Genomic DNA, 15934 nt, shown 5'->3' on the forward strand with positions numbered 1-15934 from the left:
GTGTGTGTGTGTGTGTGTGTGTGTGTGTGTGTGTGTATGTATGTATGTATGTATATATATATATATATATATATATATATATATATATATATATATATATATATATATATATATAAATGCTACTATATATATGCTACTATATTATGTTTATTTAACTACAATATATAGGCTACTATAATGATGTTTATTTAACTAATGAAGCTTAAGCCTCAAGTCAAGTGACATTCAGTCAAGTGGTTCCAAACTATTGACTGGCATATTTGTCAAATAAGTGTAAACAAAGCAAGAAACCATCCAAACACACAAACATCAATATGTTCAGCAGCCTAATAAATAAAGCAATAAATCAACTAGACCTCTTCTCCTCTGAGCTGAAGTCTTAGAGACATCAAATCTTGTTCTTCTTCCCCTTGCGCTGAATGTGTGAAAGAGCTCGCGGAGGCTCTGCCTGTTCCGTTGAATTCAGACTCACTGTCATTTTAACTTCCTTCCTGCCTTTTGTACATTAAACAAACATACGGCTCTGACGCGAGGTGTCGAACAGCTCGTGCGATACACAGTAACACATATAGGCTACATTGATTTAAATTGGCGAAAGAACTCCTGGAATTTAGCAGCAGTGGAGCAGCTCAAGTTATTATTCTGCTACGTGTCTCGAATTCGCGAATACGCGCTTCTCGGACAATTTAAACAACAGCGTCTGCAACAAGGAGACTTGTAGGTAAGCATCCGACTTTGGTGTGGCATTCTGTAAAAGTTCACTTTTTGTTTTAGAAACGTCTACACGAAGAAGGAGATTAAACAGCCAGACTCAACTATTTGACTAGCTGACTAGAGGAGCAGAGTTATGTTTAGTTCAGTTTATGGCACCTTAATAATGCAGGTTTAAGGATTTTCAATTCGGAGTTCGTTAAGGGGTTGCTGAGAAAGCTCCAGTAGTGATGACTTGAAAATAGAAAGTTTATGTTATCGGCACCGCTGTTCTGAAAACATTTAAAATACTCTGTATTATATAAATATAGGTCCGAACTGTCCAAAATACACTCAATCAATGTAGGGCGTGAATGCATAGTAATGTTTTCCACCTTTGCAATACATGTGATTAAGTTTTATTTGTATCCCAGAAAGAGTTCACTACCCATTAATGTTCCTATTTTTAATGCGCGTTTTATAAATTAGTTAATAATCCCAATGGAATAAAAATATTCTTGGAATAAGAATGTGGCAAATGCTTCTTCTACTGAGTTTATAAGACTCACCACGTGTTTTCCAGCTCATTCAAATTCAGTGAATGTCAAAGAGTAGGCAGTTCAGTGAAGGGCTTTTGTTGAGCCTCACGAGAGTAATTTTCTTTGAGTCATTTTAGTTCATATTAGCACTCTGCAGCTTTATGATCCCCTGTGATAATTTTAAACAACACACTTGCTTTGAAACACACTATGGTAGTGTTTCACCAGTGACGTGGGATGCCTCAAGATGCATTTGAAATGTCAGAGCATAATGGACCGTTAAAATCACTTAAAAGGGTGGTGGTTGGGTTCAGAGAGAGGAGGTGCATTCCAGACTTGACCTCTCCCCTTGAGTTAAAATGCAGAGCACAATCTGTCCATCCTACCTAACTTCTTAGTAGAGGTGGGCGATACTCCAAATTTCGGTATCGATCCGATACCAAGTAAATACAGGGCCAGTATCGCCGATATCGATACCGATACCAAAACCTTTTCATTTTAAAAGCATGCACTTGAACTTATGCACTTTCCTGTGCTAGAGCAGTGTGTCATGATTTATGAGGTGAATGCATCATTAATATGCTAAATCTGAATACGTTTTCATGACTACTAAATATTTTTATGATTTGTGCTCTCAACTCGCCTGTAATTATTAGTCAGTGACTTTCACAAAACTACCCTAATTATAGTAAAAGTACTATTGTACACTAGCCTACTGTTTAAAAGTTTGGGGTCTGTAAGATTTTTTATTCTCTTCTGCATTTATTTGATCAAAAATACAGTAAAAACTGTAATATTACAATTTAACATAGGCTATCTGTTTTCTATGTCATACTAAACTGTAATTTATTCAAGTGATCAAAGCAGAATTTTCGGCATCATTACTCCAGTCATGATGATAATTCATTTTAATATGCTGATTTACAGCTCAGGAAACATTTCTTATTATTATCAATGTTGAAAACAGTTTCATATTTTTTGTGGAAACCATGATGCAGAATTATTTGATGAACAAAGTTGAAAGAACAGCATTTATGAAGTAGTTTTTTTTTAACAGTGAAAAACCCTTGACTGTCACTTTTGATCAATTGAATGCATTGATCCTTGTTGAATAAAAATATTAATTTCATTAAAAAAATCTTACTGACGTCAACATTTTGAACCGTTATATACACTTTTGCTTTGTTTATTAAAAAAAAATACCCGATTGTTTCTCTGTCATCTAAGCAAGGCTTTGTTTCCCAAACGCACTGGTCCTGTGAGCTCAGCGAAGCACCAGCATCGAACGCTCTGTGATTGATTGGTTTCGTCTTGTATCCAGATGACTAGGAGAAAAAGTTCTAGCCTACACAATTATTCGCTAACATTCGCTTATTTTTCCACTTAGAAGCTTATTTTACGCACTGAATTGCGTGCTAAATTAATAAAAATTACTGGTAAAAAAAAGCACACACATTTGGATCGATATTTTTATGTGAGGATCGATCCTTTTCGATACCACGTCAGTATCTTGACTATTCGAAAGACATCGCTATTCAATCGAACAACCGAATTCATAGGTGGATGTTTTAATTCGCATATAGTTGTTGGAAGGTGAGGATCTTGACATAGTGTTTAGGAAAATTATATATTTGCAACCAAACCGTTTCTATACAAATATATTTTGCTTCATTCTTCGGTGTGTTGATCCTCAACTCATTTGCCTCAACTGCAAAAATAATTAGTCCCACTTGGAAAACTTGCAGGAAATTGTTCTGGTTCATTATGAAATAATTTGCCTCAGCCAATGAGGTAATTCAATTTCAGTGCACAAGTTAAACAAATCTTTTTTCCCATGTCATAGCTTTTGCTATAAATGGAAGCAGCTAATTGATACCTCACAGACTGTTTTTTTTATTAAGATCCTCAGATGTTTAACATCAGCGGGGTTGAGGCCTCACAAGGTACTAGACACGGGTACTTTTTTGGTATTTAAGAATTAATGTGCAGTGCACTATTATCTCTTCGTTTATAGACTGGCAAGACAAACTAAATATGATATGAGTGTTATGGTATGTGAAATATTATTTTTTACATGAAGTTGTATTGTATTACAGCCTCAGTCATTCTTTTTTCCAGTGAAGACATAAAAGGTTATGTTGACCGTCTCTTTTAGTAGTAAGTGTTTCCAGTATTTGATCTGCTTTGTTTATATTTCTACAAATGGAAAGAAGTATTTTGGCCAACACACTTAGAACTGTGGGTTCATATTCATAATGATTCCCTAACTGAATAAGCAGTGTGAATTAGTAAAGATTACTCAGACAAATAAATAAAAGAGTATTAGACAGAAAGACAAGCAAAACTTGCTAAAAAAGTTTTCAGTATGCCAAGGTCTCACCACCACAGAGGCCAACGGAAACATCTTGATAGCAATCAAAACCAACACAATTTTAAAAATCTAACAAAGCATTCACATGAGACATTTTTTTTATCTGTATTTCAGCAGAAGTGTTTCATGCAAATGAATATGAAGAGAGTGACCACAATAATCAGCCCAAGGCACTTTTGCATTTCTGAAATGCTCGCATATTTATTTAATTCAGGTATTCTTGCTTGTTAAATCAGCCATTACATTCAGTATTTTTGCACAATGGTACACGCACCATTAACACTTGATATTTTCTATTTAAAAATATTTTGTGCTTCTTTTCAGCCCTCTGCTAAGGATGAACCAGAAGTGGACATAATATATGAATGAGGAAAGGAGTCAGGTATTGTATTTTATTCTACGTGTCAGCTTTCCTTCGGTCCCTCCTAACAATGGTTGGCTCCAAAGGCCAGTGGACCTTGGATGAATAGACCTAAATGGGAGAAAAAACGGACAGAGTCAGCCTGCCACTATGGCAGCTTATGCTCTGAACAGCCTGATAATGATGAACCCCAACAACCTGACCAATAAGAGCAGCCCTCGAACAGGAAGGCCTGTGCTCCCAGTGCCCAGTCGTTCTACATTTAGCCCGGTACTGGGAGGCAGCTATAGCCCAGGAAGCCTGAGCCCTGGGTCTGCAGGCAAATCCTTTGTCTTCCCAACAGGTACCAGTTCCAGTTGTCAAAGGGCACTTTCACCATGCCGACGGCCAGAATCACTGGGCGTGCATGTGGGAAGTCGCGTGCGCAGACTCAGTGGGTCCGGCCTAGAGGAAGAACAGGAGAACGAAGAGCGACGTGCCGCTCAGCAACTTGAGCGTGGCAAGGAACTGCAGAATGTGGAGGTGACCAAGAAGGTGGATCTGTTTGAGGCCCAAATATCTGCTCAGACTCACAGCAGAGAGGCTCAACGAAGCCCACGAATTTCTAGGAAAACTCCCCCGAACTTTGTCCCTGTCCAACTTGCAGAGGAAACACTTGCAACACAGAACAAGGATCATTTAACAGGGATCCCCAAAGAACTGCAAAATGGAAAGCGCTTCTCCTGCATGGAGGAGGGGCTGCAGGTCAGCAGTGAGGAGAAGGACAGGGCTGACCCAAATACAGAAGAGGGCGGCCCACTTGAGAGCACATCAGCAGGAATTAAGAGCGAAGCTGACAGCCTTACCGACAATCACTCCAGGACTTCACCAGAGGCCAACGAGTGCTCAGCATCCTGGACCAAGACATGTTTGACAAAGCCGGGAGCTGAGCCAGCAGAAACTCAGGCAGAGTCTGACTGGGTCAGTCCAGAGCTGGGCTCAATCCCTGCTGTCATTATTACGGACCACGGTATGGAGGTCAGTGGGGAGGGCACGGAGCCTCAGGTTAGTCCTCAAACTAACAGAGCCGTGAGAAAGCTTTCCTCTTCTTCTGCCTCCTCAACGGGATTCTCCTCGTCCTGGGAGGAATCAGAGGACGACATCTCCAGTGACACAGAGCGGTCCCCTGCTTTCCTGCAGACACAACAGAAAGCGGTAAGTCAACCTATGATGTCCTTTTTTATTTAATTTGTTGGCTTTAGTAGACAGGATAGTGGATAATTGACAGGAAAGTACACTGTCAAAAAATGTGTAAATTAAACCTTTAAGGGTTCAACAAACCCAGTACCCTTAAAAAGAAGACTTTGTATCTTTCTACCCCTAAAAGGTCCATATTAGTACCTTAGAGTAGTAAGTATGTACCCTTAAAGTATTACTATGATCCAAAGTTCTCCCTTTAAGGGTACTTCCCTGGTGACAGGCTGAAGGTAGTTTTTGCAAAAAAAAATCTGGGAGTGTACAGGAAATCAGAAAAGAAGTCAGAGAGGACCGGGACCTGAACCTGGTTCCGCATGAACACAACAGCCTTTTATATGTATTGAGCAACACACTAATAACACAGTAATAATACAAGCAACACACTTTTAATAGAAGCACTCTCATCCTGTAAGACAGCGGTTTGATGGGTTTTTAATTTGGGGTAGCAAATATAGCTTACATTTATGCATTTAACAGACACTGTAATCCAATGTGACTTACATTGCAGTCAAGGTATACATTTGATCAGTTCAAGCATTCCCTGGGAATCGGACCCATGACTTTGGTGTTGCCAGTGCCATGCATTTCTGTTTGAGCTATAGCTTTAGAATTTCAACTTGTATACAAGAATGCTTATGAAATGTGCTTATGCTTCATAAGCTCATGTGTATGAAATGATTGCTATGGTCAGATTCAAACACAATAGCTTTTAAAATGTCTGCAATTTATGTGATTTGCAGAAATGATTTCAGGGGCATAGATTTTACCTTGAGGAGATACACATACTGGTCAGTCCCACAATTCATCTTGTGTATTCTCAACTTCCTCCAGTGCATTTACACTGTCCTTGCGCTTTCCTGCTCAGTGCTCGTCTGTATTCACCCAGAGTAACTGTTGACATTCTCACATACAATGGTACTTCTGTGTCCTGCTGTCAGATGGACTTTTTTCTCTGACTTTAGTTGGCCGCCCTTTAAACAAAATACAAAACAGAGTGAGGAACAAAATAGTGCTGTACATGTAAAGTTAGTGACAGCAACTATTCCATGGTATCTTAATTTTATAGTTTTATTCATGATTTGTCATTAAATGAAGTGGTTACATGGGAATAAATACTTTACCAGTATGTTAAAAATTCTTATTAGCTTTTCAAGCAAAACATTCATTATAAGTAATTGAAACATGGAGACCTGATAATCAGCTGCATTAGCAGCTATAAAAAAAAAAACTCAATAGCTTAGGCTATACAGTCATGTCCTTTAGAAGTGACATGTGTGACGCATTTACTATGGGGTTACGCTTGTCTCTGCGACATGTCTGCCCTCATGAGAATGTGTGGGCCCGCCTTTTTAGGCATGTTGCGTTTGCAGTCGCATCAAGAGACCCTGCAGCTAGCATGCTGTTACAGAGGAGCTCATTGTTTAGACATGGATGTCACACAGTCCTCCAGCCTCACACTAAGTTGTAGAATAATGTGTCTCTGCTCGCCACACAGGATCTATGCCGTAGGTCCCTTTTATGTGACGTCTATTTCTTGTAAACACACAGTGGAGGAGAGCAAACATCCTATTGTAGCATCCTGAGGAATGATAGCACTCATAAAAGATTGTTTAACTATTCACAGTGATCACAAGGGCGAGATTACTTGATAACCTTGAACTTCTGCGATGGAATCTTTGCTGTTCCCGTACATGTGCATTTACAATGGAATGGCTTTGGTTTCGGAGGGCAGACGTACTAGAAGAGCCGCATGTGGTTGGGATTCAGGGAACCGTCAATAAAAATGAGCTTTTTATTGCTCACTTTACTGGTCAGATTTACTGGTGCACTCTAGACTAGCACAAGTTCATGACAAGGATTTGTGTTTTATATTTTGCTTACATTAGTGATGGGTCATAGTTGTTGACTAATTGACTAGTCGATTAGCATTCCGTCAGAACGCTAATTAAAGCTTTGCTGCTAAAAAGTGTTCTAGTCTAATCAATTAGTGATGTTGACTTATTTTTTGATATTTTTTGTATTATTTGTATGGGACACTATAGAGATAGACAGGAAACAATTGGAGAGGAGAGAAAGGATCAGGACCAGGAAAGGACCACAAGTCAGGACTCAGAACTCGGGTTGCCTGAGGTACAGCTGCACGTCAGAGTGCTGCCCACAAACTTATGGCACCGACAACATTGCATTTTCAAGATGGTCTGTCAGGTTAAAAAAAGAAAAAAAATCTTGAGATCCTTGCACTCTATTCCTTTATGTTTTGCTCTGTCTACCCGCTTTAGAGCGCAAGGACGTGTCATATGTGAACCGTGTCTGATTTGGGACGGGTGAACTTGAAACCAGGATAATAATACAGGGGGTTTCTTTACAACAGATTTGTCAATGGTGCCTTGACACAGGGATCCGGGATCACCTCAGTCCACGGTCATGTCCCTGTCCTGTTCTTCTCCGCTCTCTACCTGTACTCTCCTATCCCTTCTTCATTGTCCTGTGAAATAAAGTCATTAAACAAAATAAATATGTAGTTTCTTAGCACATCCCTAGCTTAGTCTATGTTTCAGTTAGCATGTATTGACGCTTTTAGATGACTTCAGTTCATGTTTTTGTGTATATATTTCAGAAATTGGCTTGGCTCAGACCAGTGTGTTCTTAGGGTCTCATTTCTTTTCTTTAGACAGCCTTGTAGGAAAGCCCTTTGGCTCACACTGTGTTCTTAGACTGTTGAAATATTCTGTGGTTGTTTAAGTTTTTATTTTTTCGGTTGTTTCCAGGCTCTGAGGGATCACAAGTGTTATCACAAGGAAATTTTCCAAAGGGTTATCACTCTAAAAATGGCAAGACAGATGCTTTCAATGATCTCATTCTTTTTTCCAAAACAGGTTTATCTCACATTTCATGGTTCTACTTAGCCTCTCACCACACACAGTAACACGGTAAGGGGTGAAATTCATGAGCAATAAACATATCTGTATTCATTTTACTCTACAAACACTTGCAGCGTGGTTTGTTTTGTGGGCTGCACTGGGCCTTCGGAAAAAATGAAGAGTGATAAAAACCACAAACTTGTTATCAGTGCTTTTAGTCAAACAAGCGACCCAGAAAAGTTTCCAGTGGGCTTGCCTTTTAAGCGCTAATAGCTGTGTTGTGGTTTATTGCTGCTAATTACGTCCCATGTGCTCAGCAGAGGGGATCCCTCAAGCACGGTTCCTTTGGTTCCTTTGACAGCTGTTGCACATTTCACTCTAGCGAGACTGCAAACTCATACATTTTTTGGATCAGTGAATGTTTTCGAATAGCACAGAAAGTGAAACTACACCACAGATGAGTTTCTCAAGATTACATTTTATGTGCACTTCCTACTTGCAACCAGGTTAAAGGTGTGCTTTGAGCAATGCACCTAGACTGGTTGTTTAAGTGTGTAAAAAAATGCACCATTTGCTATGCTTTACCCCACTATTAAGAATAATTATTGTTTGAAAATGTTTGAAAAATGTTCTACTTTCTGTTTTAACTAAGCGGTTTGCACTGTTGTTGTTTATGTGGCAAGTTCTATTAATTAAGAAAGATGAAATGCACAAGATAACACTGTTCCAGTGCAAGTCAGAGATGCGGTTCACTTTTCTGCATGCTCAGTATCTCCCCTGATATGGTGTCTCCTTTTCCTGTGTCAATCAGATGAGGGAAGAACCCTTGTGCATGTGTGTGTTTGTCTGTCTGTCTCTGCACAGAGGCTTGTGGTTACTTGCTCTAGCAAACCCAACAGCAAGTGTAGCCTGCTGTGAGCAAAGCTGTGAGCATTTACATTGCAAGACTTTGCCACTTTTTGTTTACTTACCAAAGCGTGGAGCTGCGTTATATTGCATGATTCAGGTTAGTTTACTTCAGTGGTTCTCATTTGGTGTGACTTATAGGGTCAGAAGATGAAAAAAACTATGTTAAATGCAAATAATACAATGCAACTAACTATATAATCATGTATAGTTAGGATAGCAAAATAAATAGGGTTAATCAACTTCTAAAAGGAAAAGAAAATACAACAATCTATCCCCACACACATAATAATATATAATATATAAAATTATACAAAAAAACAACAACAACTATGTCCACTCCAGTGTAAAATCTGGGTCTTAAACTAAAACTTTTTGAAAACCATTGCTTTTTAGAGTATTACTTTATCTATTTGCACTACACATTTCTGGAATGTGAAGCTTAAAAACAGTGCTCTAATTGTTCTGCTTATGTCCTTGATGATGACTGTATTAGGTCAATATATTGGAATGATGTTACGTTACACTAAAATGATTGGCAGTTTAATAAGCTCTGGCTGTTTTAACCTTATGTAAACCCAAAAGGCTTTTAAAGTTTCTGTGAAAATTTGAACACGATGATGAAACATGTCTAGGCCTGTGGATTGCTGTAGGTGGTATAGGCAACAGAAAGTGGGCGGACAGCTTTCTAGAAATAGTGTGTGTGGCACACATGTTCGTGTCATACATGCTGTGCTAACTGAATGAACACACACACTCACATGAGTGCCGCTTTGTTGCGAAATGTTGTTGTTGTTCTCATATTAGTTGGCATTAAATAATTTAATTATTCCTTATAAGTCACCATTTGAGAGATCATGAATTGATTGGATAGCGAAAAGTGAGCATTATGAACTGAAAGTGGATGAATGTGAGTTTGCTAAAACTATTACTCAATAGGTATTTAGTTATTGGTTTTAGAGCTGCAACGAATGATTATTTTAATTCAACCAATTAATCTGGCAATTATTTCTTAGTTTAGCACTTTCTTTGTGAACACACACACACACACACACACACACACACACACACACACACACACACACACACACACACACACACACACACACACACACACACACACACACACACACACACACACACACACACACACACACACACACACGATAATGACCGCATTGGAAATGAATGGGAAGCGAATTTCATAGTAGAAATTACTGGTACTGCGCCCAAACAAAATTATACTGAAAGCAAATTGGGATATCAACCTCAAATTTGGAGTTCAACTTACTTAGATTTATGGCTTTGCTTTTCTCACAGGTTTAGATAAAAAAAAATTGGGGGGGGGGAATAGTATTTTTTTTTCATAATAAACTTAAACTTCTATAACATTTTTTAGCTTCACTTTTTTTTTCTCACTTTAGCAATAATCTAAAGTGTGTTCTTTAAAAAGATACTAAACTCAAGTCTGTGCTCCAAAGCATTCAAGATCCTCGACAGTTTAAGTTGGAAATTTCATTTTCCGGTCAATGCTCAAAAAGTGGTTAACAGGTAATAAATGGATCATAGCTATTACATAGATACAATTTAGTACCATAAAATCCCCTAAAAATACAAAATATTAAATAAAAAAACATTATTGAACTAAAGTATAGTACATTAATTTAATTAATTTAATATGGATCCATTATTTACAAAATTCCACATCCTGCTCAATGTTGTCCTTCAAACAATGTGCTAAGTGATTGTATCTATGTAGGCTATGTACAATTAAACACTTTGTGCAAAAAAGGGGTTCAAATTTAAACCAATTCCTTACATTGGAAAGCAGAAGTTAATTTACTAAATGATAATAAAGAAAAATAAAAGAATAGAGTAAATGTTAACTTGTACGAGGTGGGAAAAACACACATGCACTCAACTGAACATAACATTTATACTCCATTACAATAGTCCTTTTACTGCCCTAATAAAAATACAGTTACTTGTTTTACAAGAATTTTACACATTTAAAGTATAACAAGAATATATATGGTAAAACTTTATTTTAAGGTTCATTTATACGTTACTACATGTACGTACTATACTAATAACAGTAGATTATGCATAAATACAAGTACTGTAACTAACCCTAACCTAGTATATTTGACAAACAGCATGTCAAAGCACATGACAGGGCAAGCTATGGCAAACGATATGTTTTTTTTTTTTTAAGTGCTTAGTATAACACATTCACTATTATTTTCATTATTATTCATATTTATTTGATCAATTACTTGTTGCAGCCCTAAATGTTTTTCATGTACATACGCTGTATTTCTACTTTTCCATATGCGCCACCTACTGTCAGAGAGTGAATTTGTATTTTCTTTCAGCCCATCTGCGATTTTTGTTCGGACCAATGTGAAAATCAGACCAAATGTTTACGCAGCATACGTGTAATAAATTTAAAAACCTAGTTCATGGAAAAGAAGCTAATGTGCATTAAAAAATGTAAACAATTTGGATAATAAGGCACCGCCACCTACAATTATTCACAATATTTTGAAGTGCACACACTAACAATACTGATCATTAACCCAATTTATACCACATTAATGAATACTGGCACATGCACCAATATATCATATATCAATAGGAGTGACAATGTGCACTAAAAAAGTAAATAGATTGACTTTTTTTAAATGCTGTTTTGTGTAATTTCTTCTACATGTTGGTACCAACTAGTGGGACCAAACGGAACTTCAAAAATAATAGTTTCTAACAGGTTTCCCAAATTCTTTTTTTTACCCTGCCCCAATCCTCCATTTGTCAAACTAACAGGTAGTCCCGCCCCCAAACTCACACCACTGGTTGAGCCAGAAGCTGACATGTTAGAACAACAAAACAAAGACAAAGTGTTTTAAGTGCAAAAAATACTAAATGTGTTGTCTGAATAAAGTTTAAATGTTCAGCACCAACCAGATATAGACTGACAAAACAAGCTCTGAGTGTTTGTTCAGTCTTAGCGTGGCTTTGCTCTGAACTCGTACACTCCTGCAGCGCAGTGCGAGCCAACCCAACACAAACAGTTTTTGTGTGAGGTTGATTCTATCGCCCCAACTGTGAGCATACAAGTGCTGTAGCATGATACACTGGAGGATCTGAAGGCTACGAGCAATGGAAAATGTAACACCCCTGTGGTTGACGGTTGCCTGGCGACCAGCTGACGTCAAGGCATGCCTGGTTCAAACAGCTGGGGTTCTTTGCTGCAGCAGTGCTGCTGGAGGGAGCCGTTTCAAATGCAACAGACAGGAAGTGCACCGGCCTTTTTTTTGTTTTTTTTGCTGGCCACTTTTTTTAAATAGTAGGCTTTACTTGTACGCACCGTAGAACTCTATATGGGGAAACCACCCTTCTACTACTAATGTGTGGTTGTTTACACTTAATATGGAAGGAAAAAGCGCTAGTTTTTTTTAATGGAGTTAAATGTTTAAAAAAAAATGTTTTTTAAATGCAAGCTTAACATTTACTTCTACTAATTTTGCAAAAAGAAAAAGAGACACAGAATGAGATGAGGCATTCTTAGCACAGCTGGCTGAGATAAGGAATGTTATTGTGACTGCCTTTCTGAGAAACAGATGTGTGTAATGGTTTACTCCTGGAAATGAGCAGTGAGCTACTTCTTTGATGCCCCCTGCACTTCTCTAGACTCTCTTGAAGTGGTGACTTTGATGCACAGGCGTAACCCAGGCCTGCAACTCCCTTCCCCTTGTTAAAACCTGCGTGCCTTTCCTTATTGCACGGCTCGGTGGAATGCTTGCTTCCAATTGGTCAGTCATGGTATTTTGCGTCACTAAACTGAATAACTGACCGCTTACTTAAACTGTTTTTACACCGCAAGTCTTAATGCACAGATCTTATCTTTTTGACCATTCCCGATTTTTGGTCTGTTTACATTCACTTTAGACACTTTACATTAAACCCTGCCCAAAATGATTCTGTTGATCTCTTTACTATGACAATTAAGATGCTTCCTATTTAATAAGCTCCCTATGTAAGCAGTAGACAGCTCACTATGTTTCTGGGCAGAGCTATTAAATATGTCGTGTACATTTTCTCTTGCATAGCAGACCCACCCCTACTCCATTATACGTCATCTTCAAACAAGGAAATATGTAAAGAAGAGGGTGTATTTTATTTCAATGAATCCCACAAGGAGCAAATAATACAAATTTCTACTTAGCGTCTTATAGCAGCTTTACACCTTTGTGTACATAGGGTGCAGTAAAACGGCAGTTTAATGGGAGGTCTCGCTTCTGTGAAAGAACTCTCCTGTCATTGATGAGAAAAGACCGGTTTCAGGACAAGCAGGAACAGCTATGACATACTTTGAAAGGGCGGGAGTGCCAAGGAACATGACGGTTTCGTTCTCAACTGTCAAAGAGGAATTCATGATAAATAATACTATCTGACAAGTGTTGAGCTGTATATCCTAATATCCTCTAAGATAATTAACGAGTCTAGCTGTACCTAATTTCTTGACCCTTTTTTTCATGCATGTTTTTCTAAACAGACATGGTCTGCTGGAATTTAGACCTGTACCTGACTTGCCAATGGAAACTTGTAGCTCAGGATATTCAAGATATGGATGCATATCTTAAATGTCTTACCTTTTCCCATAAGAATACAAGTCATACAAGACTGATGCTGTAGCTCAAACAGTAGTGCGTTGGCGCTTGGAACAGAAGATCATGAGTTCGATTCCCAGGTAAAGCAAGGTGTGTGTGTGTGTGTGTGTGTTTGTGTGTGTGTGTGTGTGTGTGTCTGTCTCCACTGACTGTTTTGTTTGAGAGCACTGAGCGCGATTTATTGTAAACAAACTTTTGTGGACGGACGTCAACATTAGACGTGCGGAAGACGTCGAAAAAAGACGTCGCCTGGCGTTACAAAACAACCCCTTCAATGGACCAAATTTGGACGTCCAAAAATTACATGAAAATGACGTCACTACGACGTCACATTGCGCAGTGGGAATGAGCTAATGATACTTGATAATGATACAACTCTTTAACATCTTGTCACAACTTAAGTTCATTCTATTTAAACATGTACATGAGCTAATGTAGACTATTCTTCCACTATAAAGTAGACTATACTTCCATTTTACATTGAATAATTTTTTGGTGACCAACCACATATGCTGATGTTTGGATAACCGGAGCGAGTCGAGATTTAAGTTCACAAAAGCACAAAAAGAATAATAGATATATACTAAGAAAAAAATATATATGTAAAAGTATTATGTCTTTCTGAGAAACATTAGAATAAACATGTATGCTTGAACGTATCCTTGGTAAATGTAGCCAGCCTTGCTACAAACTATGACATGTTTTCTGTGTATATATTCATATATATATATATACACACAGAAAACATGTGGTAAGCATGTGGTAAGGCTGGCTACATTGACCACGGATGCATTTAGGTGCTTAAGGGGAATGGTGGCTGTCAGGCCTCCAGAAAATAACACCCAGTCTTTGGCTATGTTGCTGAGTATTGCTTGCAGATGTGGAAAATACTGTCTCAGAGCCCTCTGCACTTTCCTGTCTCGCAGAGAGGTTCCTCTCGAGGGGTTAAAAGCCACTTCCTCCCTCAGTGCTCAGTGGAAACTTTAACAACACCCGTGAGGTCAAGGAGACGCTGTTAAGAGCGGCATCCCTTTCCTTGTGCTCGATATAGCTAACCCTGGCCTTATCAGAACAATGGCACGACCCAGCGCCACGGAGTGCTCCCCTCGCGATACGGCGCTCCTGCTTCCTCTGCTCAAATTAACAAAACCCTGAGCCATTGATAGTGGCTCTATACAATAGCGAAGGGAGAAGAGTTTGAGATGGGAGGGAGGGCTTTTACGTCCTCTATGGGACAGTTTATTTTTCTGGTATTCCAGAAAGGCAAGACTGCAAAACTCTTAAGTCTTGTTATTAGGCTCACTTTGAGATTACGCAGTATTATTTCTCCTTTGTTCAGAGGCTTTGCTTTGATTGTTATTGCGGGTTGATGTTTACAGAGCAACCATCTGTGGTCTTCGGTAAAATAAGCATGACTTGATAGACTTCTAGTGCTGCAGTGCATGCAAACATCTACTTGAACTCATTGGTGCTTGGTGTTTCCCAGGGTGCATTGCCGTCGGAAACTTTTGTGGTTTTGAGATGATGTTGCACTTATCATCAGAGGGGAGGTCGCTTACCTTTAGTTCTCCTTTTGACCCTGTTGTGCGTGCAATCAAATACTATTAAAGATGTCAAGTTTTCACCACACAAACTTAAAATAGTTTTCTCTTGAACTAATTTTCAGTATTCAGTTTTCTTTTTTACACACTTATGATAAAATGAGCAAAGCAATCCAGGGAATGAACTGCAATACATTCAGAATGTAAAATTGAACTGTTCAATTTACTGCCACCCAATTCATGCAGCAAATACATTCCATTGGAAAGAAATCTTGTAATGAGTAATGCGTGAATATGTGTGAGTATAAGCACACCTGAATTTTTAACCTCATTTTTTTTCTCATCTGTTCATTACATCTGGAGTTGATTTAAAAATTCTTACTAAAACAAAAAAAGAACAGTTCACCCAAAAAGGATAATTCTGCCATCATGTACTCATCCTCATGACGTTTTTTCTTCCCTGGAATAAAAAAAAGAAGAAGATTTTGAAGAACCATAAAAAGCACCATCAAAATATTATAAAAGTATATTCCAATTCTTCTGAAGCTGTATGATAGTACTGTATGATAGCTTTGTGTGAAACCAGCAGTCCTGAGAATCCATGTAAGAAGCAGCAATGTCCAATTTGAGAATTTGAATTTAATTATTTCAGTGAATCAGGACATATGGTTCACAAAACTGGTCTGAATGGTTCTTTCAGATATCAGACTGATTCAGTTCTTCAGTTTAACTAAATGATCCAAGGGAAAGATTAATAAC

The 15934-nt window shown here is 38.3% G+C and overlaps 1 protein-coding gene across 2 annotated transcripts in view; it reads left to right on the top strand.

The window, feature by feature from the left end:
• The first annotated feature begins 504 nt into the window (after window positions 1–504).
• The window catches only part of itpkb (inositol-trisphosphate 3-kinase B), a 33148-nt gene continuing 17718 nt past the window's right edge, over window positions 505–15934 (top strand). Inside the window, exons 1-2 of one of the 2 annotated variants that reach the window (XM_082148226.1) lie at window positions 505–721; window positions 3925–5155. In XM_082148226.1, coding sequence (XP_082004352.1) covers window positions 4112–5155 — 1044 coding nt within the window. In that variant the 5' untranslated portion in view covers window positions 505–721; window positions 3925–4111. Of the gene's footprint in view, window positions 722–3722; window positions 3815–3924; window positions 5156–15934 lie in introns of those variants that run through there. The other variant, XM_082148227.1, reaches the window with a different exon arrangement.

This window comes from Leuciscus leuciscus (genome assembly GCF_965113295.1).
Source record: "Leuciscus leuciscus genome assembly, chromosome: 19".
NCBI lineage: Eukaryota > Metazoa > Chordata > Actinopteri > Cypriniformes > Leuciscidae > Leuciscus > Leuciscus leuciscus.